Genomic DNA, 24,479 nt, shown 5'->3' on the forward strand with positions numbered 1-24,479 from the left:
CGTGTATATGCTCTCCTGTGCTATTTTTAGATGATTTACTAATTGTGTATGAAGATGAAGAAAATATAGAATAATATAGATATTTAAAGAAGTATGTGTGTTTTTTATACCCTAATAACTACAATTGGATAAAAATACATTAGGAACATCTTAAACATTAAAAAAAGAAAAGTTCTTGAGGTATTTATATAGAAAATTAACCTCGAAACGAGTTTTTTATTTTTATTATATTTTTTATAATAGTGGCGTCAATTTCAATATATTTTTTAGATATCTAATACATTTAAGAATTTGAATCAGTCCATTTTTATAGTAATATTTAATGTCCACCTTGGGCCTAGCACACTATGGAGAGTGGGCAATCCCCTTTCATGATTAAAATTTAAGTTCAGATTAACTTTAATAAAAAATTACACTAGTTACTCATACGATTTCCTGCATATTCCTTAGCATTCAATTTCCATGTAGAATATCATAACACCAAAAAGCCTATGGATTTCATTTAATTGTAGCTGTTGTATATTCCAGATACGAACAGCAAGCAGTATGGGAAATATCAACTTTTTTTTAAAACACATAATTTGGGTACTACCTTAGTTTTTTTTTTTTGTTTGTGTCCCCAATACCTCTACTAGGAGGTATTTCAGGATTATCCATTCTTTTTAGGACATCCTGTATAGGAAGTCGTCCGTGTCCACGAAAACTGGGAACAATCGCAAGATTAAAAAATATAAAAAGTATCTGTCGCTTTTAGCAATAATAATAATAATAATAATAATGTTTTTATTTCAAGTAACCATGACTCATATAAATTGTTAATAAGACTTAGACCTATGTTAGTAGTTATATTTACATTACAATGAATTACTGTGGTAACATCCCATGGGAGATGGCACCACAGCGACCCATGTATATACAGTCCAGCCTGCTTGCGATCATGCTCAGGATACTGTTGGAGCTGGCCCTCACTCTGTTTACCAGAGATGCACATCTCTTACGCATGGTAGCGTAAAAACAATCTATGTGCGCGTCTGCAAACATCCCTGATGCGCTACAAAAAAAATAAGATCGCCTATTATACAATTATGTTATTATGTATCTGCCTATATTTTAATGACAATTGTATTCTGGTGTGCAAAAAAGTATTTTTATTCTCTCTCTCGCTCTCTAGTCTTCATTATGTTTACGATTCGTATAAGCCGTAGAAACTACTACAAATGGATGCTTGGTTTTTTTGTTCGTATTTTGCGAGTTTTCACGGTAAGGCAAAATCAGCTGTCAAACACACCTCACTTATCGCAGAGACGGTGGATCCCGCTCGTCACCATGTTTTTTTATTTTTTTTTTATTGCTTAGGTGTGTGGATGAGCGCACAGCCCACCTGGTGTTAAGTGGTTACTGCCCATAGACATCTACAACATAAATGCGCCACACACCTTGAGATATAGTTCTAAGGTCTCAGTATAGTCACAACGGCTGCCCCACCCTTCAAACCGAAACGCATTACTGCTTCACGGCAGAAATAGGCGGGGCGGTGGTACCTATCCGTGCGGACTCACAAGAGGTCCTACCACCAGTAATTACGCAAATTATAATTTTGCGGGTTTGATTTTTATTGCACGATGTTATTCCTTCACCGTGGAAGTCAATCGTGAACATTTGTTGAGTACGTATTTCATTAGAAAAATTGGTACCCGCCAGCGAGATTCGAACACCAGTGCATCGCTCGATACGAATGCACCGGACGTCTTATCCTTTAGACCACGACGTCTTCGAATATATATAAGCGTCAAAAAGGTAACCGGAGTTTATTATCAAAACAATCTAAAGAGCAGTTCTAAAGATAGCAATTACATTAAAACGACGTAAAACGTATTTTTTTAAATTAATCATTTCATATTATTTTTACATAAAAGTGATTGAGCTTCCTGCTCACGTGGTGTGGTGTTATACAGCTACCAGAAACAATAGACATCATGGTTGAAATTTCAATTGTGTTGTGTTGTATTGAGACACTTTTCAAACCGGAGCTGGTGGTAGGACGTCTTGTGACTCCGCACGGGTAGATACCACCACCCTGCCTATTTCTGCCGTGAAGCAGTAATGAGTTTCGATTTGAAGGGTGGGACCAGCCATTGTACCGAAATTGAGACCTTAGAACTCATGTCTCTCGTGTTGTATTGACGTTGTAGGAGTCTATGGGCTCCGGTAACCACTCAACACCAGGTGGGCCGTGAGCTCGTTCACCCATAAAAGCAATGAAAAAAAACTCATTACTGCCTCGCGATAAAAAAGGTGGTAGCATCTACTTGGGTTCACCTTACTGTCGTAATCACTGTCACTCGACCTGAAGTATGTGCTCACAACCCTACAGAGAGATTAAGTCATGGCTTCAGGCGCCTTTTGTAGGAACGCTCTTTCGTGAACTCGATACATTTTCGAGTTGGATTAAAACGACAGTCTGCCCGCAACAAAGCTGGTGATATCAGAAGAAGGATGTGAGATAATTCTAAAGGGCTTACGTGTTAGGCGTGTAAACAACAACTTATCTGTATATATAAAAATGAATTGCTGTTCGTTAATCTCGCTAAAACTCGAGAACGGCTGGACCGATTTGGCTAATTTTGGTCTTGAATTATTTATGGAAGTCCAGAGAAGGTTTAAAAGGTAGATAAATATGAAAATGCTGCGGAATGAAATAAAAATAACAATTTTGTTTTTTCTTTGATGTGTCCCCCGTCGGACGGATTCTTTTTTTTTGTTTGTTTTAAGTTTATTTTATACAAAAGTTTAGGTCTTTTATTTATCGATTGAGGTACTACGAAGTCTGCCGGGTCAGCTTGTAGAAAATATATTTGAATGTGTCCAATGTTTTAGTAAATTCACACGCGTTTTTCGGACATTCACATGAAATATGTCCATAAATGCATACAGCCATTGACAGTATTCATCGAACAATGATATAGTCTGTGGTAGATAAAAAGCCCGCCCAAGACTATTATTTTATTCTCAAAGTTTATCTACGATACTTTGGTAATAATAATATACCAGGACTTTTTAGCGGGAACGCGAGGAGTGAAGTTGTGTGATTTGTTTTATTTTGTCTATTTAGTGTTTCTTCGGGTCTAAATGTGTAATAATAGTGGTTTATTAACTGTTTAATATCTGTGAAAGTACAGAAATGTTGGAAAATGAAACAAAGCCGCTGGACGTAACTTCTCGGGATCCTCCAAAAAGTCCACTGAAAAAATCTTAGTAAATGAACACCATTTTACTGAGATTATATTTCATCCCATATCATCTCATTTCATTTCATTTATTTCATCCCAGTTGATTAATGTCTCAAATTAATCATCTTCATTTCATTTCACTCCATAATATAATTTTTCATAAAAATATGAATATAAATTAAAATAAGACATGACTTAAAGGTCTCAGTTACCAGGTCATAAAATCCCTTAAAAAAAAACAATATACTAACTTATCTTTTCCTCTGCCCTTTGCTGAACTCTTACAAATATTTCTTGATAAACGATTTTAATTACCCCTTATTGATCTTCACAAAAATGTAGGATGACTGTGATTTTGAAATAGGATTGTAGACATTATTTAAAACAGCTCGGTTTTGTTTCTAGCTCAGAGCTCAGCATTACAGGTTACTAATTATGGCTTGAGGTAGAAATGGACAAAACAGGGCACGATTCATTCAAACCTGTCCACGTACGGGACAAATAATAAGTGGGTTTTGTGGAGGTAATGCTATATATTTTTATCCCGCCAATAATTGGATAAAATTTATAAAATAAGGCGCCAAAATCGTGATTGAGTGAAAAATGCACAGATAATATAACAAATCACGATATAGGGTTCGTTTCACGCTGTAACCTAACCTAACGCGAATACACGATAATTTAATGTTGGCAGTTTTCTAACAATTAATTTAATGAACGCACTCCTACAATACACACAGTGCCCTTCAGTAAATCTTCTCACACGAGCGCTCCGCTCAGATTACAATCCCCTTAGAGTAAGTACAGACCTCTTGATTTGCATGGAAACGACTCCGCCGTGCTCACAACATATCCTCGCCTTTGATGGTCAAAGGAAATTTTGTTGGGGGATTCTACCAAACTTGTTGTATATTGATTGTATATGCGTACATGATTTGTGTAGTGGCATTGTCTCTGAAGATCGAGATAGTATAGCTGGTCATTGTTACTATGCGAACACGAAGAAAAAAAAACAGGTTAATTTTTAACATGCTTTTATACATATTACATTATTTTCACTAACTTCAAGGCGAGCGATCAACGTCACAATTTATGCATATATCGAGGGCACATTATATAATAATATCTTTATAAATATATTTCTTCTGTGCGTGTGTTTGTCACTGAACTCCTCCTAAGCGGCTGGACCGTTTTTTTTTTTTTTTCTTCTCCTTAGGCAATCTGCCGATGCAATCAGCAATTTATGCCAGTGTCATGTTGTAGTGTTTTTGGACCGATTTTAATTAAATTTTCTGTGTACCTTCAGGTGGATTCGAGAATGGTTTAGATTTACAAATCAGCCCGGCAGATGGCACTGCAGTGGTTATCTAGGTTTTTTATCTTTCCTAGAAATAATTTATATGGCAAAACAAAGTTTGCCGGGCCAGCTAGTTATAATATAATTATATATTATTACAGTTCAGGAATTATATTATTATGGCCTAATATCTCTAAATAAGATAATTAGGGTAAAGGGATGTTTATTTAAAGTTAATTTTTTTTTTAATTATATACATTTTACTAGATGATGTTTTGTCTTTAAAGCGGTTAGTTGCCCTCAATTAAGAAAAATAGTATTATTATTCGCCAATAGATGTCGGGAAGAGTTTATCATTGAAAACACAAATAAAACAACTTTTTCTGAAAATAAATCGTAGGTAAATCGATTTATCGCCCCCGAAATCCTCTGTATACAAAATTTTATAAAAGTCGTTGGAGCCGTTTCCGAGATTCAGGTTATATATACTTAGTCTGGCCATAAATACTGTTACAATTAAAAATAAACAAAATATTACATTGAATTTGGAATCTGTCATTTTTATATGATTGCTTATTAAGTTTTCTTATTTTGGCGCCAATACATTGTACAATATTTTGCGATATTAAAATGGGGTGGGGTGATAAAGAGAACAGAATCGCTGTGATTGCATTACACAAAGTAGGTATGGAGCCAAATGCAATTTTTAAAACTCTCCATACGCTTGGTATTAGTAAAATGTCTGTGTACCGGGCTATTAATAATCTCAATAGCAGTTAAATTAATGTCGTTTAAAAGATATTTTTTGTATTTATTGTTATAATAGGAAGACGAGCAGGTCCTGGTGATTATGGTTGCTCATAAATAATAGCAATCCTAGGGGCACAGACAATTTGCTGCCTACTGATCAGCATTATTTTCAAGCGTCGCTTGAAGAAGGTCATGTTCACATTCAGGAACTGGCCCGCTGGGTTTCTCGCCGTATTTTTTCAGTGGGTCGCGAATCCGGTCCGGTGGTAGATTTAGAGAAGCATTGCTCTTGCTAAGGCAGATGTTACCAAATCCTTTCACACTGAGCGCCGTGAGCTTATCGACTAGTCACGGCGAAGCCAGAATAGCCCTCCGAGGCTACTGGCAGATAGGCAGGCAAAAAAAATTACGTGGAAGTGATGTGGAAAAGCAAAAACCAAAGCATTTCAAATGATAGCTCCAATACTAAATCCTGTGACTTGTGGCAACCCTATAACATTGTGTTCGGGGGGCAATTTCTTGATATAGGGCTTCAGTATTCGTGCTCCGACAGCCGACTGATATTGGTTAGAGTGCTGATTGAGTGGCAATTTCCATTTCAGTTATACATTCAAATGATATACAGCCAAAAAATAAGTTTTGATTTATTAGGGCTCGTGACCGAGATCATATTCCACTTTTAATAAATGGCTTCAAATACAAGTGGGGGAGGTGCTATAATAATACGTTGCGTATGTATTATTCATCAGTGTAATACGACCGAACATCTTAGCAAGCAGTTACGCACACTGTACGTTTAGTTAAAATTGCAGTTGAACAATAACAACAGTCGTTCAACAACCGGTTTCCGGGGACGTCGGGTGCAGTCCTCGCGGCCGTAACATCTGACATTATTATTGTTACGTCGCTAACAGAAACGCCATCTATCGTCGGATAGTAGAAACGAATATAAAAATCACTAAAATTTAGAACGTTCCAGAAGTACAACGCCATCTATTGTCAAATGGCGAAAACGCATATTGAAGATACTCGACTTGTGAGGAATGTTCTCGATAATTCTAGGGATAGTTCTATCGACTATAAAAGTGTTACAGAGATGGCATGCAGTCAATTAGTAATCGGGACTACTCGAAGCGAAATAGCCAATGTGCTGTCACAAATCTCACATGCACATACAGAGTTTTGCACATGCGTTTTTAAGTTTATAAAAATTACGTTGCAAGATTTTGTTACATACACAGGTGAACACTGTTCGAGCCAATAAAGGCGTGTACATTAAAATAACTTTTCAGTAAGATTAAGAGAACACAAATCATTAGCATTATCACGGAACTTTTCACGAAAATATTTTCCCAATTTGGTTAGCCTTAGTAATAAATGAATTCATTCGACTCCAGTTCACTGTTCCGCCCCAGTTTACCAAGTACTATAAACAGTAAGGATGTGAAGTAAGTTAACTTAACCTCCAATTAAGGATACGCTCCGTCGCGACCACCCGATTAAAATTTAGATAGAGCTCCGTAACTATATCGAGGGAACTTCGTCTAACGTACCTTGTTAGTTACTAATAAATTACACTGTCCGTATTTCTTGGAACTAGATGAGTTAAGTTAGGGAGTTTTTAACATCCCTCCCTATTTTGATCGGATTTTGAGCCATGATGGAGATCGGACGTTGGGAGTAAGAGTGCAGGGGAGTCGTTTAGTGCGGTAGGGCCCTAAAACTCTTTGGGCCCGCGGTCTGCTTCCAACATCTGCAGATTGTCAAGTCCCACATACCCCGTTCGCCCTCTAGGCGCGGGGACTTCATAGACGTTTCGGCCCCGACCCGAAAAAAAAAAGTGAGTTCTTAATGCTTTATTGGGTTTCAGCAGATGTCTTAATGATACGTGCATGGACAGCAGTCCCGTCTACTGAAGCGCAATGTAAAATTACCACCCCTTAAATTACAGTGCACGAATATTGCGCGGGAGTGGATAGTGGTACTGACTTTTAGGAACTTACAGTATTATACCCTAGTGCCTGTAAAATAAGGTTGGTATTAGTGCAACAGCCAGAGGCGGTGGAGCTCTCGATCTTTTACTGGTGTTAGGTCGTATTGAAACTCACTGAATTAAAGAAGCTAGAAAAAAAAAGAAAAAAAACCTTATATACCAAAAATGCTATAAAGTATATTAAAGTATTCTTTATTCAAACAAAGCCCGTTCAAAAGGTTAATCGAAAAATAATATCCGGTTCATTCGATATTCTGTTTCCGGTTTTTACGGATTGGAATTCCATCATTATACGTATACTGCCATAAAAGTGTACTCTCAAAAAAAAAAGATATGGCTTTTTTACTGGAAACTCAGAGACGTATTCAGATGGTGTAGACACATTGACGGCGGCTATTTTACCATCCAGGTTGATGATTCTTGTATTAATATGTGCAGCAAATCGTTAACGTAATTTAACTACTAAAAAAATTAATAGAATAATCGTAGTCGATTTAAAGTCGATTTAAATTGTGATTGGATACCGAATATGTATTGACTATATATCGTAATGGCGAAAATAAGTGAACATGTATCAAAGACTAATGACAATACAACAATTTTAATTTATTTCAGTTTTAGGGCAGTCCCAATCATAACAAAGAATAATTAATTTTCCAATTTGACTTGCTTGGCAAAAAAAAAGATGAGGTATTTTTTTGGTATTTTTTTAAACTATATTTATTATTCTATCTTAGCTAAAAACGAATACAGGTTAAATATATTATTTTGACATGGGACTTTTAGAAGTGCGTTTGTCACACTGAAGTATAAAACCCACTGAAATATGAAACCATGAAACCTAGTTTGTCACGTATTATGGCAGTTTAGTTTTCGTGACATTTGACAGGTTCACTCTTTAAGAGAGGAGAAAATATGAAGGGTAGAAGTAAACTGCACCTTCTTAGTGTATTAAAAATTGTCCGCTGAAAGGGAGCAAATGAAGGTGGCAGCATAGTAATGAGTGGAAAGATTTAAAACACAGCGCCATGAACTATCAACTTCACTAAAATCCAGCACCTAGTTGAAAGCTGCTATATCCATATCACTTCCACTTCCTACACTAACGCTATTTCGGTGAGTCTTGAAACCGTAATTTATTGTTTACAGGTGGACACTGTTTCAACTTGTCTTTATACAATATGGCGCTCCTTACCTCTACCCTCCATAACCTTAGACCTCATGTCTCGAGGTGGGTGGCGACATTTACGCCGTAGGTGTCCATGGCCTCCGGTAACCACTTAAAACCAGGCGGGACGTGAGCTTGTCCAACCATCTAAGCAAAAAAGGGCCTCTAGTTTTCTGAGAGAATACCTACAGATGTATATGGCATATGAGGCCGTCGGAGTAAAAGTGGCCCATGCTTACCATAGTACGGAGATAATGAGGTTCGAATTTACCTTTACAATACTTCGTAGGCAAAAAAATACGCGATAAAATGATGTTTACAAAGTCATATGTTATCTATGGATTGAAACTAGGGATAGGCCGATTTTGCATCAAAAATTATGTTTTAAATAAATTCCAATATACATATAAGCTTGAATATAAAAAATTGTGCGTTAGGCCCCTTTTGCGCTGATGGCCTCAATTATACACTATGTAAAACGTACCCGCTGTTCCTCTTAATAATATTTATCTCGGTCCAGTAAACAATTTGTATTCATGTATGTACATATGTTTATCATTTGTGGTGTTTGTGTGTCTTGGTTCATCTGTGTTCGTCCACTGTTTGTTTAGACCTGACCCGGTACTAAATAAGCAGAATATTGTGAGCTATTTCAATTCTGAAATTGGAATTGCACGTGTTCATAGACCAGTTTCCGTCAGTGTGGTAATCGAAATAGGAACAGGCTAGAAATGTGTTTAATTCTGACTATATATGATTCTAGGCCTCTTGATATAAGCAAAATAGTCAGCATAGTTAATAACTATGTTGAAACAAAGTAAGGCAACGTTGCTGCGCCGCTGGCATCGCCCTTCTGCCTGCAATGCAAAGCCAGGTTTCCAGCTTAAGAGCTTCACTGTCTTTAATTTAGGTACCTGTCTTTTATACATATATTTATAAATAAATAAAATATTTTCCCACTGGTGGTAGGACCTATTGTGAGTCCGCACGGGTAGGTACCACCGCCCTGCCTATTTCTGCCGTGAAGCAGTAATGCGTTTCGGTTTGAAGGGTGGGGTAGCCGTTGTAACTATACTGAGACCTTAGAACTTATATCTCAAGGTGGGTGGCGCATTTACGTTGTAGACGTCTATGGGCTCCAGTAACCACTTAACACCAGGTGAGCTGTGAGCTCGTCCACCCATCTAAGCAATAAAAAAAAAAAAAAAAAAAAAAAAATGTTTGCGTGGTTACCTTCTATTCAATTTTAAACCAGTCATCGGATTGTGATGAAATTTCATAAATATTCTGTCATAGTACCGTCAATAATAGGTTGCTTGGCTAGTTTGAAATAAATTTCAATTTCTCTCTGTGACTAAACGCCAGAGCTTTAAATTCATAGGAAAAGCAATAAGCTTAAGCAATAAAAACTTGCATAAAATTCAAAGTTGCATTATGGAGAGTTCACTATTAGATTCGCGAAATAAATGACTTATGTTTAAGCAATGGCGAAAGAATTGTGAAATAAAACTAAATTTATTTTGGGAGCTCGAACCACTCACAGTAAATTTCCTACGAAAAGTGTTTCATTAAATATTATCAAGGGTCTTCCTCGATATGAGTGGAATGACGTCACTATCGCATGAATGATGATTTGTGCACAAGTGTAACCGCAGTTCGACCCAATTTGATTTTTTATGACGAACTGAATTGATTACGCTTTTATACGTATCTTCTGTAGACCAAACATTGTTTAGAATTGTAATAAGAAAATTAATTTATTTTTCTTCATAAAATTGAATATCCGACGTCGCTAAATTTACAAAATACCGATACCTATCTATTAGATGCGTTTTTACAATACGCCTTACGTTGAATGAAATTTCTACTCACGGATATAATTTAATATATCAATATAAGATATTTAAATACTAGCTTACAGCCCATAGCTTTGCTTGTAGCGATTCCGATCCGGTGGTTGAGTTGTTAGGTCTCCTTTGGAGGCGCTCGGGTAGCTGTTAGCAAATTCCAACCCTTCTGGCCTGGTAAAACTAGAAAGGCCTCCGGGCCAGTAGTAATCTTTCAACCATAAAAGAAAGCTTTGCTTGCACGGACTATGCTATATTTCGCGCTTTGGGAGACATTTGCTACGCAGTTCAGTGAGAGTAGCGTATGTTGGAAATAAATGGTTTTGTCTTATTATTAGTGGTAGATATTCCATTATATTATATATATTCGATTTTTTTTATTGCTTAAACGGATGGACGAGCTCACAGCCCACCTGGTGTTAAATGGTTACTGGAGCCCATAGACATCTACAACGTAAATGCGCTACCCACCTTGAGATATAAGTTCTAAGATCTCAGTATAGTTACAACGTCTGCCTTACCTTTCAGACCGAAACGCATTACTGTACCTACCCGCGTGGTCTCACAAGAGGTCCCACCACCAGTAAAAAGATATTATTAGTCGCATTCTCACTTTCTTCGGACACGTATCGCGACGAGATCTCTCTCGGTTGAGCGCCTTGTGGTGCAGGGCGTTATACAAGACCGCGCGTCAGATCACCGTTACGATGGACCGACCAAATAAAGGCAGGTCCTGTCAACGGGTGCACAAGAAAGACCGCGGTACGTGAATGGCGACTTCTAGTGAAGCGCACCACTACCCGGAATGATTACCACGACCGCTCTATCAAGAGTGCAAACGACTGAGAAGAAAAAAATAGTTTGATTAAAAATCTAGTAAGTCACCAAAATTTTAGTATTGATTACAAGGAAGCCTTTTACCATTCTGAGACGTTACGTGCTCTGTGAAACGAGTATATAGGCTCGTCCAATTTAGTTGTATCTCGTGCGTTTGACGTCAGCACGTAATGATAGTGGGTGTTAAATTTGGTAGTATCGCATTTGGTTGGTTCTTTGTTGGATAATCTTTATTTACTGTACGCAACGTTGATTTCGGGGATTTTATTTATTATTGGAACGAAGTTCCTTACGGCAGGCTTGGAGGAGATAGGGATTTTGCTGCGCGACCGAACTGAAAAAAATGTGATTGTAAAAACCGTAACAAAAAGTCCGTGGAATAAGGCCTTGTTTTGCGCACAGCGATATTTCACCGCGCGATTTTTTTCTCGTAATCCTTTATTTTTTATTTTTTATGTGGAACTTCGTTCCTATCCGGTGTCCCACGACACCACACATCTTTTTTTTAATAAATTTTCTATTCTTTGTTTGCCTCTACTTGGTTTCGTTTAAGTCTGAGCTGGGAAACGGGATTCGACGGCTCGTATGTTAGTGGCCGTTGTGGAGTACATCAACTTAGATGGGTAGTGGAGAATATGAAACCTTACAGAAAATAACGCGGTAAAATTTCAATTTAGCATTACGCCTATGTGCCTGAAGTCGGTGCAGCAGAAAAATATTGTATCTATATATTAATACGTGAAGCAAAAACTGTGTATCCCTTTTTACGAAAATTGCGCGGACGGAGGAGTATGAAATTTTCTACACTTATAGAGAATATAGAGAAGAAGTGCACAATGCTAATATTTTTTTAAAATAATGCATAAAAGATACATTAAATCAATAAAGAAAACATTACACACACTACATACCATGTATTTAATGCACACAGGCATGCACACTATTTATTGTCAAACTTTTGTTCTTGACGTCTGTGGTCAAATTGCGAATAGATTAAATATTGTTTGTCTTTATTAATATTTTTTTATAGTGTAGCCTTGGAGAAATTTGTGATTATAGAAGTATAAAATATAATCCTGCAGCAGGTTTCGTTTTTTCTAGTAAAACCGTATCTACCACTTGTTCTCGAATGATTTTCGCGATAAATGAGTAAGATCGTATGATTAAAATTTAATCCACGATCCTTTTAGATTTTCGTAATTTGGTGCGTATTGTGACTGGGGCCATTTGAGCTGTGTGGTTCAAGAGGAATTCTTGTAGGTATACCGGTTCGAAGCATTAATTGGTCCTTATACAATACGATTGAGATTTCGACGTCGTCTCTATAGGTTCTTATACACATTTAACAACAGGTGGAGCGTTTATCCACACATATGTTGCAAAAAAACTCGTTTTCGGTAGATGAGACGAACTAATACTGTATGTACACTATATCCATATTTAACTTACTCAAACTTTAGTTTGTCGTTCGGGACCTGGGAAAAGAGTTTCTCTGAAGGCCGTTGAAGCCAAATACTTTTCGGTCGCTGATTCCCTTGCGACTACGGGGCTGGGATGAAGGAAAGCTAATTTTATCTTTATAACCGACATCAATAAATAATCAGATTATATTTTATTATTATGTTCGAATTTATGTTTTTTTTTTTTGTATCCCAATCGACTTCTTTGCCAATTTGAAGATATGTTTTTTTGTTTGAAGGGTAATGATAGGTTCAGTTTTATTAATGTAACTCTTGAGGTAGCTTTAATTTCTCTTTAAGTGTATCATTCCAATTAGTGTATAAAGAAACAATTAATACCAGATGCCTTACGAAGTTCGTACTTAGTGCAAGATGCTATATCACTTCTGTTCAGTTATCCATTAATGTAATTTATGGCTATATTTAAATACTTAATTCCCTACCTGTTTGCCGGTAGCTCCAGAGGCGACCGGCAAATAGGTAGGGAATTAAGTAGGCTCCAGAGGCTTACGCCAGGACGGGTAGGTGAGCTCACGGGCTCGTGGGAGAATTTGCTAACACTAGCCCTAGTAACGGTAGTGCTTCCCAGAATCTACCACCGGAGCGGAATCGCGATCCACTGAGAAGATCTGGTGAGAAACTCAGTGGGCGTCTATGGTTTAGTTCGCTCGTCTAATTCTTCGTCGTGATCGACGAGTTCGACGAAAACGGTGACTGGTGCTTGAGAGGCCTAAAAGGACCGATAGTGAATCCGGGGGATCCGATAAGACATGTACTGAACCATGCATCTGACTGACTTGAAACTTGGTATCGTAACGTAGAAATACATGTACTTAATGGATAGGCTAATATAAGAATATGTATGATAAAATTTTTGAATACATAGAATAAAAGACGTGCGTGAAAATAACTGAATCAAAATTCATTCTTGAGTATTTAGAATATGTAACCTCCAGCATTCGTCGCTTGCGACGAAGGGCTCGAAGAGCGAAATAACCCATAGTCCCTCGCCGGATCTTCTCAGTGGGTCGCGTTTCTGATCCGGTGGTAGATTCTGCGAAGCACTGCTCTCGCTAGGGTCAGTGTTAGTAATACTCCGGTTTGAGCCCCGTGAGCTCACCGACACACGTTAGGGTGAAGCTGAAATAGTCTCTCAAGGCTATCAGTATAGGGAAAAAAAAAAACTCCAGCATTGCCGTAGTAATAGTAAATACTCCATAATTTCACATTTCTCGATGGACACAATACAATTCGTATTTACATCGTGAACTAGATATGAACCTCATTGAAATTCATTTGTGATGTGTGAACGTGTTTATTGAAAATTCAGAGTTTATGTATTTTCTGTAGGGTTGGCAAATGTTCGAAAATGTACTTGGCTTAATCATTATAAAGCCAATGGATACAATTTTAATCTATAGAAAAATATTGCGATAGAAAAGTCTTGCACTAAAGTGAGTATTTTTTCTCGATAGACCTACTGATGACTTCACTCTGTCTTTCAATTAAAATGTGCAAGATTTTCTTTAAATTTCGATTAGCACGATTCATGTTTAAACGGATTTCGTGTTTTTGTTGGTAGATACAATTAAAACTTTACAAATATACATTTTTATTAATTTCATTTTATCAAATAAAATAATTTTAAAATTAAATTTCATTAATTGGTTATAGCTTCTTTGTTGTTGGAATTGATAAGTAGAAGATTTATTTTAGTGTGTCTGTGATGGTCGACAACCCTATACCAGGCCCTTTGTGATCAACTACTGTTATCAAATAGCATTGTTGTTGTACACAGGGAATTGTATTAATACGTAAACAAACCGTTGTGTTTGTGGACTTTAATGTCAACACAAACTTACGTACTGTGCTGAAGTTCGACAATATTATTGTAAGCTCGTTGATTTAGTATTGGAAGCGCTTTCGTACTTGAGAAGCGATAAGCTTTTATTTAATAATTATCATTATAATATAATAATAATTAGGAACAAATCACGGACGATCATCGGGCCCAATTTAGTATTCCCTGTGTTGTGGGTACTAGAGGCTGACAAACATACTTATATACGTTTAAATATATAGATAATAAACACTCAGATAAACAATAGGAAACAAATCTGTTCATCACACAATGTTTGCCCGATGTGGGAATCGAACCCACGACCCTCAGCGCAACAGTCAGAGCGGCTAACTACTACACTACCGTGTCAGTCAAATTTATTTATTTATTAAAAGACCAATATATTTTATAAGATTTGTATGCTCGGTGCGGATTCAAACTTGAATGTCTTAATTGCTAGTGTTACCGATGTCCACATCCCACTGATGTTTAGTGCTTACCGCAGCTCATCACAAAGTCTATACCGTAAAACATATCGTGACAGTATGGTGGACGAGCTCACGGCCCACCCAAATTAAGTGAAGTGGTTACCAAAGTCCATAAATATCTACAACGTAAATGCAGCCACCTGCCTTAAAACATGATTTCTGATTCTCAGTTTCATAGTACAACCGCTGCCTTACCCTTCGAACTGAAAAGCGTTATTGCTTCACGGCACAAATAGGGCGGTGGTACCTATCCGTGGGGGTTAACAAAGCGTCCTACCGCCAATAAAAATTGTATTCAATAGTGCTATTCCATCTTTCGTGGTGGAGGATGCTCCGAATAGCATGGACTGCACTGAGAACTAACAAGTCCATTTTAATAGAGCTAGACATCCAAAAAAGGCTCTCTACCATCTGCCAAGAACGTTTTATGAGCTTCTTCGGACACATGATGCGGTCTCCCAGACGTGAATTAGAAAAACTCATAATTTTGGGTCGCATAGCAGGCATAGGGCAGAAATAGGGTGGTGGTACCTATGCGTGAGGGTTAACAAGGCGTCCTACTGCCAATAAAAATTTTATTCAATAGGGCTATTCTATCTTTCGTGTCGTAGGATGCTCTGAACACCATGGACTGCCATGAGGACTAACACGTCCATTTTAATAGAGCTAAGCATCCAAAAAAGGCTCTCTACCATTTGCCAAGAACGTGTTATGAGCTTCTTCGGACACATGATGCGATCTCCCAGACATGAATTAGAAAAACTCATAATTTCGGGTCGCATAGCAGGCAAGCACGCCGTGGGCAGAACACCAGCCAGATCCTCAGATCTGGTTAAGAGAGCGGTTGGTGGTAGTCAATACCGTGCGGTCCGTGCCACCCATGTACAAATACTATAGAGTAATGTCACATGTGGTCGCGATTCTTACCAGTGAGAGAACGATGAAGAAGAAGATCTTTCGAATCGAATTGCATAGCTGTGTGGACGGACGGGTCGAGCTCGTGTTCCCTGGTAAGTCGTAATTTTTTATTATGATTGAAGTATTACTGGTGGCCCAGAGGCCTTTCCATTTTCACCAGGACAGGTGGGCGAGCGAGGCTCAGTCAGGAGGGGTGGGATTTGCGGTAAGTCGTTACTGGAGTCTGTAGACAATACGTTGGAGCGCCGTCATTTTTCTTGAAGCTTGAGATCGAAGTGTCTCAAGTGTATTGTATAACGGCTATCCGATCCTTTAAGCCGGAAATAATGGCTGACTCACGGCAGAAATGAGCCGGATAGTGGATTCTGTTTTTGCATTAGCATATTGCTTTGCGATCATTATGGCATATATAAGTTCTAAGGTCTCAGTATAGTTACAACAGTAGCCCCACCCTTCAAACCGAAACGCATTACTACTTCACGGCAGAAATAGGCGGGGTGGTGGTACCTTTTTTTTTTTTTTTTTTTTTCGGGTAGGGTGCCGATCCTCCTACGAGGTCCCCGCGCAAAAGGGGCGCGCGGGGTATGTGAGACTCAACGAACTGCATGGTGCTGTGAGCAGACCGCGGGCCCAAGGATTTTAGGGCCCACCTACTAAACGACTCCCCTACACTCTTACACCCCACGTCCGATCCCCTCCGAGGTCAGAACCCGGATGAGGTAGGGGGGTTACCGCGGTCAGCACTACAACCAGACGGCGCGGCTCACCCCAAGGACGCCCAGCCGACGGAGCCTTCGAGGCGAATCGAAGGCTCTGAAACGTCGGCCGTCTCGGTACGGCAGCCCGCCAGGCCGCCCAGACGGTGCCGCTGGTGTCCCGGAATACCCCGCTGGACCAGAACCAGCCTGCCGGGTCGGAACGCGATACACCGTCGACCGGTCGCTCTATTACTCCACGGCAGCGCGCTAGAGTGCTGGTAGCGCGCCGCGCGGCCTCTACCCCCTCAGGTCGCCCCTTGACCTTCACCGGGGGGGAGGCCGCTACCTACAGGGGCAAAGTTTGACCCCGACGTGATATGAACATGGGGTGGTGGTACCTACCCGTGCGGATTCACAGGTTACCACCAGTAATTACGCAAATTATAATTTTACGTGTTTGATTTTTATAACACGATGTTATTCCTTCACCGGGGAAGTCAATCGTGAACATATTTTATTAAGTACGTATTAGAAAAATTGGTACCCGCCTGCGGGATTCGAACACCGTTGCATCGAACGATACGAATGCACTGGACGTCTTATCCTTTAGGCCACTACGACTTCAGTTATTTGTCTCGTAGAGGTCGCATTATGTTAGACTGCGTGATACTAGGCTTCTGTTTGGGACTGACAGTGTTCACTAGGATACGGTAGGCAGCGGATTGGCTCTGCCCCTGGCATTGCTGACGTCCATGAGCGATGGTAACCACTCACCATCAGGTGGGCCGTATGCTGGTCTGCCTACAAGGGTAATAAAAAAAAGTTACGGAAAAATTAAGGACTCAGATACACCCACATTTTGTGTGCATGAAAAAATATATAATATACACATATAAAGTAATCAAATTTATTGTCAATCAATATATTTACAATAAAGGTAACGGTAAATAGATTTAATAGTAGAATTACAATATGAAAGGACTTATGTTAATTGTAATGAAAAAGTGAAGATAGTAAATAGTTTGCGTTCTATTAAATTATAACGATTGAATAGATTAGGACGATTTGTAGTAACTGGTAGTAAATAATACGTAGTCAAAGATTTAGTTACATGTATTATTTTTGTGTGCTTGGTTTTTTTTTAATACGCACATTAAAGAAGTTATCACTACTTGAAAAATAAATTAACATTTCTTATCTTCACTTTTACAATTTAATTTAAGGACCCTAATTATATATTTGAAAGCTCATACATCATTGAAATGCATAATGTTGACCTAATACTAAATTATTATAGGTACATTTTATTTACATAAATTCTCTAATTTTATAATATATATATATATATTTTATGACCTACCCTTGAGAATATTGTATTTGAAATCTCTTTGCAAAACGTGCTGTGCCATTTAAACTGACTTATTGGGAAGTATGATATGAGAAGATTGTTAGAGGGGTCGTCGTACCCCCTTACGGAGGCACGGAACGGGCCTCGGGGCAAACCCCACTGCCCGGGCTGAAGCACCCTGCCATGAAAAGCAGGGGTGAACTGACGCAGGGAGGAATTGATGAGACTTTGATTGAGAATTGATGAGTGATTGACTGAGAAGATTGCATCAAGCTATCTTTGTTTTAGTTATCTACTAAGGTAGACAAGCTTATTGTTCAGTTCCCAGACTAGCAATGGTAGAGGTATAGCCACTGGGCAGTTTATCACTGAGGACTCCCTTTTAGCCTCGTTCGAAGAAGGCCTTATAATAACGCTCGGAAAATACGGTAAATTTCATTCCATGGTCAGATAGCATACGGCAAAATGTCTGGAAACAGATTATGTTAGCTGAAGACCATACATTCTTCATAGCCTATGTAGTTATGAAACATCATATTAAACTATATAAGTAGAAAGGATAGATCTAAAGTTTTTGGTTATTTTGGCTGGGTGTGATATTTTCGTAGTGATTTTGGACGGGTACTGTTCGAAGATGTTGGAGCAGTTTAGAACCGGTGAAATCAGTTTTTTTAACTTTTTAGAAGTTGTTAAAATCTACTGAAGCTATGATCGGAAATGATGGGGTAGGTTATAATGGTACTTCTAAATTACAAACACTTATGTTAACATAAAAAAAGGTTCATTCTTTCAACGAATCGTTAATCCGTGTTTTCATGCGTGCTTATTTCGAGAGACCATCGAAATTTGTTACGAAATTTAATATGATATGTTTTACTCCGACGATATGTAATTTTTATATTAAATTTCTGCTTTCTGTTCCACAAAATTGACATTACACAAACCTGACCGGTTGGCAGTAAACCAGAAAGAGTTAATAAAATTTGTGAAGTGAATATCTCAAAATAAACGAATCGGCTTTCAGTTACGTAGACTAAGCTCGTCTTAGAAAAGTAAATTATGTCATAATTTGATTGTTAGTGCTTTATATCTTTTAGGCTAGAATTGTTTTTTGTTTCGGAGCATCTCGTACTAAAATATGAAGTATTTTTTGTCTTTCAATTTAATTTGCTTGTTGTTGATTTATTTACATTATTATGATATTTAAATATATATTTGGATTGTGTTTTTAGTAGTTAAAACATTTTCTCTATTGATAAATAACACAAGAGAAAATATTTAATTCTACTAAATTTATTTAAGGTGCTCTTTTAACCTTTTTTTTTTACGTCAATTATTAAACGAATCTGGGATCTTAAATTGCCGCAATCTTTCATTTATTTCAAATTATGTAAATAAGTAAAATAAATATTGCAGGCGTAAATTTGTTTTTATTATTATTGTTTTATTAAAAAAGGTATTGATTATGGGTGTCTAGTTTTGGAAGACAAAACGACTTTTTCAAGGTAATTTTAAAGCTAAAATTTAATTGTCTCCTTTTTTGTTAGAGCGTGTCGAATTTTGATAGAGATATATATATTAAACATTTTTATACTATGTTTAAAAGAGAATTTGATACAATCCGTAGAATAATTTAGAATGAACCTTTTTAAATATTTACAATACATTTTAATGATAAAAAGGCACTGTGTTTTGAATTCTAATCTACAAAGTAAGGTTGATAAAAATAAATTTAACTTTGAATATTTTTTAGCACGGGACGTTAAATGAAAATTTTATCTCGTAAAGTCAATATTAAAATACAAGAATAAAAAGGATTTTATCAAAAGAGGATGATAGGCTTTAGTACTTAGTGTTTTTAAATGTTATACGGTTATTTTAATACTATAAAAATGTATAAAATTTAATATCACTAATAGGTAAGATTAAACATTTAATACAATTCAAATCCTTAGGTGCACTCGCATTTATGTAGCTACATGATAAAATTTACAGAATAAGTATCTATATATAGTTTAAAAATTGATCAGATGAAACATTAAAAATACACATGTACTGACATCTAGTAGAGTATTGTATGTCAAGTAATGAGGGTTGAGTCGTGTTATGCGTTTTGTTTTGATGGTTCCAAATGTACAAACATAATGGTTTTCGATCAATTCAAAATTTGTTCTGAACATCCAAAACCATAGATTATTTTTAGGCGGGAATGCGCTATGGTTTTTTTTTTTCAATCAAAATTAGATCAGACTGCAGTAGTGTGATTATCATAATTGTTCAAAATTGATTTACTTATAGATTTTCTGGTGCCTCGCAGTTGAGAAATCTTATGTTAAAAAGATTATAATATAAATAATAATAAAAAAAACTCTCCTGATTTCGCGTGCCTAACAACATTGTTGTTATTTATCACGAATTTATTTATTATGTAATTATGTCGTTAATTTAAGTCAGAAACTTTTAGCCAGTATGACAATTTTAGCGATATCAATCACCAAAATAGTTAATGTATTCGAATAAAAAATATTGATGTTTTTTTTTTAAATATGTAATATTATGGAAGGATGTAATGGACCCTGAATTTATGGGAAGATTTAAATTCGTAACTCGATCATCAAATTGGGAGCTGCTATGTGCAATTAAATTTGTGTACGTTAACATTATCATATTATAACAATATTACATGAAAGATTATTTAACTATTTTCTAAACATTATTGCTATAGAAATGCTGAAATGAGAATCTTACAATTATGATGTTTTCATTCAGATAATGTTAAAAAATTTAATTGTGGATTGTTTCAGTTTTATGTATTAAAATGCAGAACCCATCGGCTAGAGGCAACCTTAATAGTTTTAGCTGTACAATCTTAGATTACGTCAATATGGCCGCAAATTTGAAGCCGTTTTGAAATAGTCATTAACACTCTATCCGTACTAGTATAAAATTAATTCTACAATAAGGATGATACAAGAAATATTAAATTGTTTTTGTTCCAATGAATGAAGTTCTTATAAATTTGAGAATATCGAATTCTTTTTTTACATTCTCACACTTTAACCGTTTTATCTTGGATTTATTTAATCATTATCAAATACTCTAAGATTCTGTAAATTACTTAGTACTAACGCAAATATTAAATATTAAAATAAATTATCTATATTAATTTGTATATATGAGTGTTTTTATAAGCTATCTAAGCTACTAAGACAGCTTCCTTTTAGTTACGACTTTACATAGTGGTCAAGATGCTTCTACAAAGTACTTACTCCTCTCATATACTACTGATATATATACTTAAATGAAATGAGTTGTACAAGTAGTAAATATGGTCCAATATTTGATATATTTTCATCTACGAGATAATCTTACATTTTGTATTAATAATAATTGTTTAAGGTGTTTGATGCAAGTTTTATTGATTTTTTCCTTTCACTGTAAAGACGTTTTTTTCTCTCCAGAAAACTCCTGTGTTTTCATGAACGCTAAACATTAAAATGGGCTTAGAGATACAGAGAATTTCTTCACATGGTTAAACATCGATCGTGTCGAGGTACCTTGGATAGCATTTAGATTACGTTAATTTGGATCTTTGTGATTTTTCTTATAAACTTAAAACATATGATAATAAACATGACAAGTGAACAAATAATTGCATATTACAATCTCAACTAATTTAAAGAAAGCAGAGAATTGATAGAACATGATAAATAAAATGTGACCTCACCAGGAGAACGACTATAAACATATAGAAATTGTATATGAATTGTTTTTTCAAACCCCCTCCTTCCGTCTTTCTCCTCATTACTGAGAGTCGTGACTCCTGCACTGCATCAATCTCTCTTGTACGATTGTTCGCGATCTACTGCGATCCTTGGCCTCGTGGAGGGCATCGTGGAGCTTGATGTCCAGACAAGACCGAATTCGGTCCGACCATCAGGTCACTGCGTCCTCTGGGACGTTTGTCCTCTATATTCCCATCAGCTGCTCAATATTTCTTCACTATGATGCCATTTACACAGGAGTGTTTCTTCAAAGAGATTCTGTTCCATGACATAACTATGGTACAACTTTTTTACCGTTTTAACCGTTTATCTTAGACGAGTTTATTTGTCGAAGCATCATTAAAACTTGCATCATTTTATTAAAATACTGAAAGAAATCTTAACCTATCTTAATGAACTATGAACTACGTATTATTATAATATATACTACTATTAAATTATCTCAAAAACTTGGCACGTAATAATGACTATGATAAAAACCGTAAAACTTGGCGTTACATTTTATAATTCACTACGATTAATATAATATAGATAAATGTACTAACTAAGTTTGAATAATAGGTACATGTTAATTTATAGATATTTGTTACGTTCTCTTGGAACGAAGTTGTACTATAATGATTCAGATCTGTTATTAGCGTAATTAATTATAATTGTATGGATAAGGGAATCCGGTTTAGGGAATCAACACATATACGGAACAGATACATTTCGAAATTTAAATACCATTTTCTGACAAAAGTAGATTCTTACGTATGTGATTAGAAACAAAATGCTTTGTATTTGCACGACTATAGGTAAAAAGGGTACTTGACTGAAATGATTTAGTAGCTCATGGAGATTGTCAAAGCCAGAGGTACAACCGAGCCGCTACTTTTCATAGAAGACAAGTTTTAGCTTTAGTTTTCTTACATTTAAAAGACATTGAATCATTATGGCATAACCTCATCCTAAAAACCGACCGCCACACACAAAACGACCTGTGTTCAATACAAACGCACACACGCACATAAAGTCCTTCAAACGAACACAGGGCCGTCATTCTCCACTCACAGGACGTGTAAGTTCTCACAGTTCTTGAACTTGGTGTCTTCCTTGCCGAAGATCCACGTGAACATCTGTCTGGCCTTCATACTGGCCCGAACGACGCCCCTGGACTTGTACCAGTGTGCCGGAGACGACTCCCTGCCGCCCTCTGCTGAGTAGTGCTGCTTCTTCAGCCGGATCTGGTTGAGGATGCCGACAAGGAGCTCGTCAACGTTGTGATTAATCCCGACAGATACCTCTATGAACTTTGCCTTGTATGTACACGCAAGACATTTTCCGTCTGCGAACAAAAAAGTACATTAGTGAACATTTTCAAAAAACTTCAAGAAGACAACGTCTTTTGTCAATATTGAAGACCAAAGTTAAAAATCGAATTGTGTTGATTACTTTAGCATTAAAAAAAAACCTTTAGTAAGATCCAGGAAATTTTCGCGGTTAAGTCGGTCACGTCTTCGCTTCAGCGATTTTTAGTGTCTAGCTTAGAACATGAACCAGGAACGGATTTGGAAAAAAAAGAAGTTCGTGTTTTGTACTTTGGTGGGCATGTTCAGTTCACGTGGATAAATACAACCAGCCAGCTCATTTCTGCCGTGAAGTAGTTTGATTTCGGTAGAAGTAGAATTGATTTCGGTTTGTAAAGTGGGGCAGCTACCGGTTCAGTTCTGAGACTTTGGCACTCTTGTCTCAAGGTGTTTCATCTCAGGGTTCCGTTATCGATGATATTTTTATAATTAGGAAACGTGCGCGAACCTACAATGGTGTGATTTGTGTCAAAGTTATTCGAAAAATTTTAATAAAAGTTGAATTTAAAAGAAAATTAAGGAATACCAGTAATAAAAGCAGTCATCCGTATTTTTTCCTACATAAGCTGATGTTCTTGAGAGACCATATCAGCGTCATCGGGCAAATAAGTGAGCTCACGGGGCTCAAACCTGGCGTTGTTGCTAACACAAAACCCTAGTAAGAGCCGTGCTTCGCAGAATGTACCACCGGATCGGAAACGCGACCCACTGAGAAGATCCGACGAGAAATTCAGTGGGCTGGGTCTGTGGGTTAATTTACCGAGCTCTTCGTCACAAGCGACGGGTTCGAAGAGAACGATAGTCGAACGGAAACAGTTAAGTATCCGAATCTTCAGTAATAATATAGTCACAATAAAAGAGACGAGAGATAATACTATAAAAGTAGTTTTAATTAAGTTGATTCAGAGTTTTTAAGAAAAGATAAAAAAAAGTGTATGAGAATAATTTTGTCTAATTCCTAATACATCTCTGGCACAAATAATAGGCTTAGAAGTGATCCGATACGACTGTTTCGCCGCCGCTCGGGAAATCTGGCCGCGATCTCTGTTCCTAATGCCGGATAATGAACACCAGATTTCTGATAATCATCATTATTTTCGGTAGATTTACGTGGGTATAATCATTTTTCTTGATTTCGTTAAGGAGCTTAAGAAATATATTGACAGTGTTCGCAAGCACAACAGAGCTTGGTTTGATCAATACTTTTTTCTTCCATTAAAAAAATACTACGGTAGCCGTTTTTGATTCCTCAAAATGGGGAGACGAAGCTTACAAAATTTGTACACAAAATTTTGCGCGTCAAATTTCACACATCAATGAAATCATCAAATCGATTTTTCCCAAGCGTCGTTCAAAGAACACCACTGATTTTTTTTTTATAAACCAAACAATTGCGATTGAAATTGAAATATTTAAAACGAGAAAAATATGATTTATATACCTTAATAACAAATTTTTCGCATTTAAAGCA

At 36.9% G+C, this 24,479-nt stretch overlaps 1 protein-coding gene across 1 annotated transcript in view; it reads right to left on the minus strand.

Moving 5' to 3' along the window:
• Window positions 1-17,419: 17,419 nt before the first annotated feature.
• Window positions 17,420-24,479, minus strand: part of LOC101743610 (GTP-binding protein REM 1) — a 136,116-nt gene continuing 129,056 nt past the window's right edge. The window contains exon 5 of the mRNA XM_012695001.4: window positions 17,420-22,986. Within this exon, the coding sequence (XP_012550455.1) occupies window positions 22,709-22,986 (278 nt within the window). The 3' untranslated portion in view covers window positions 17,420-22,708. The remainder of the gene's footprint in view (window positions 22,987-24,479) is intronic.

This window comes from Bombyx mori, chromosome 11 (genome assembly GCF_030269925.1).
Source record: "Bombyx mori chromosome 11, ASM3026992v2".
In the NCBI taxonomy this organism is placed as follows: domain Eukaryota; kingdom Metazoa; phylum Arthropoda; class Insecta; order Lepidoptera; family Bombycidae; genus Bombyx; species Bombyx mori.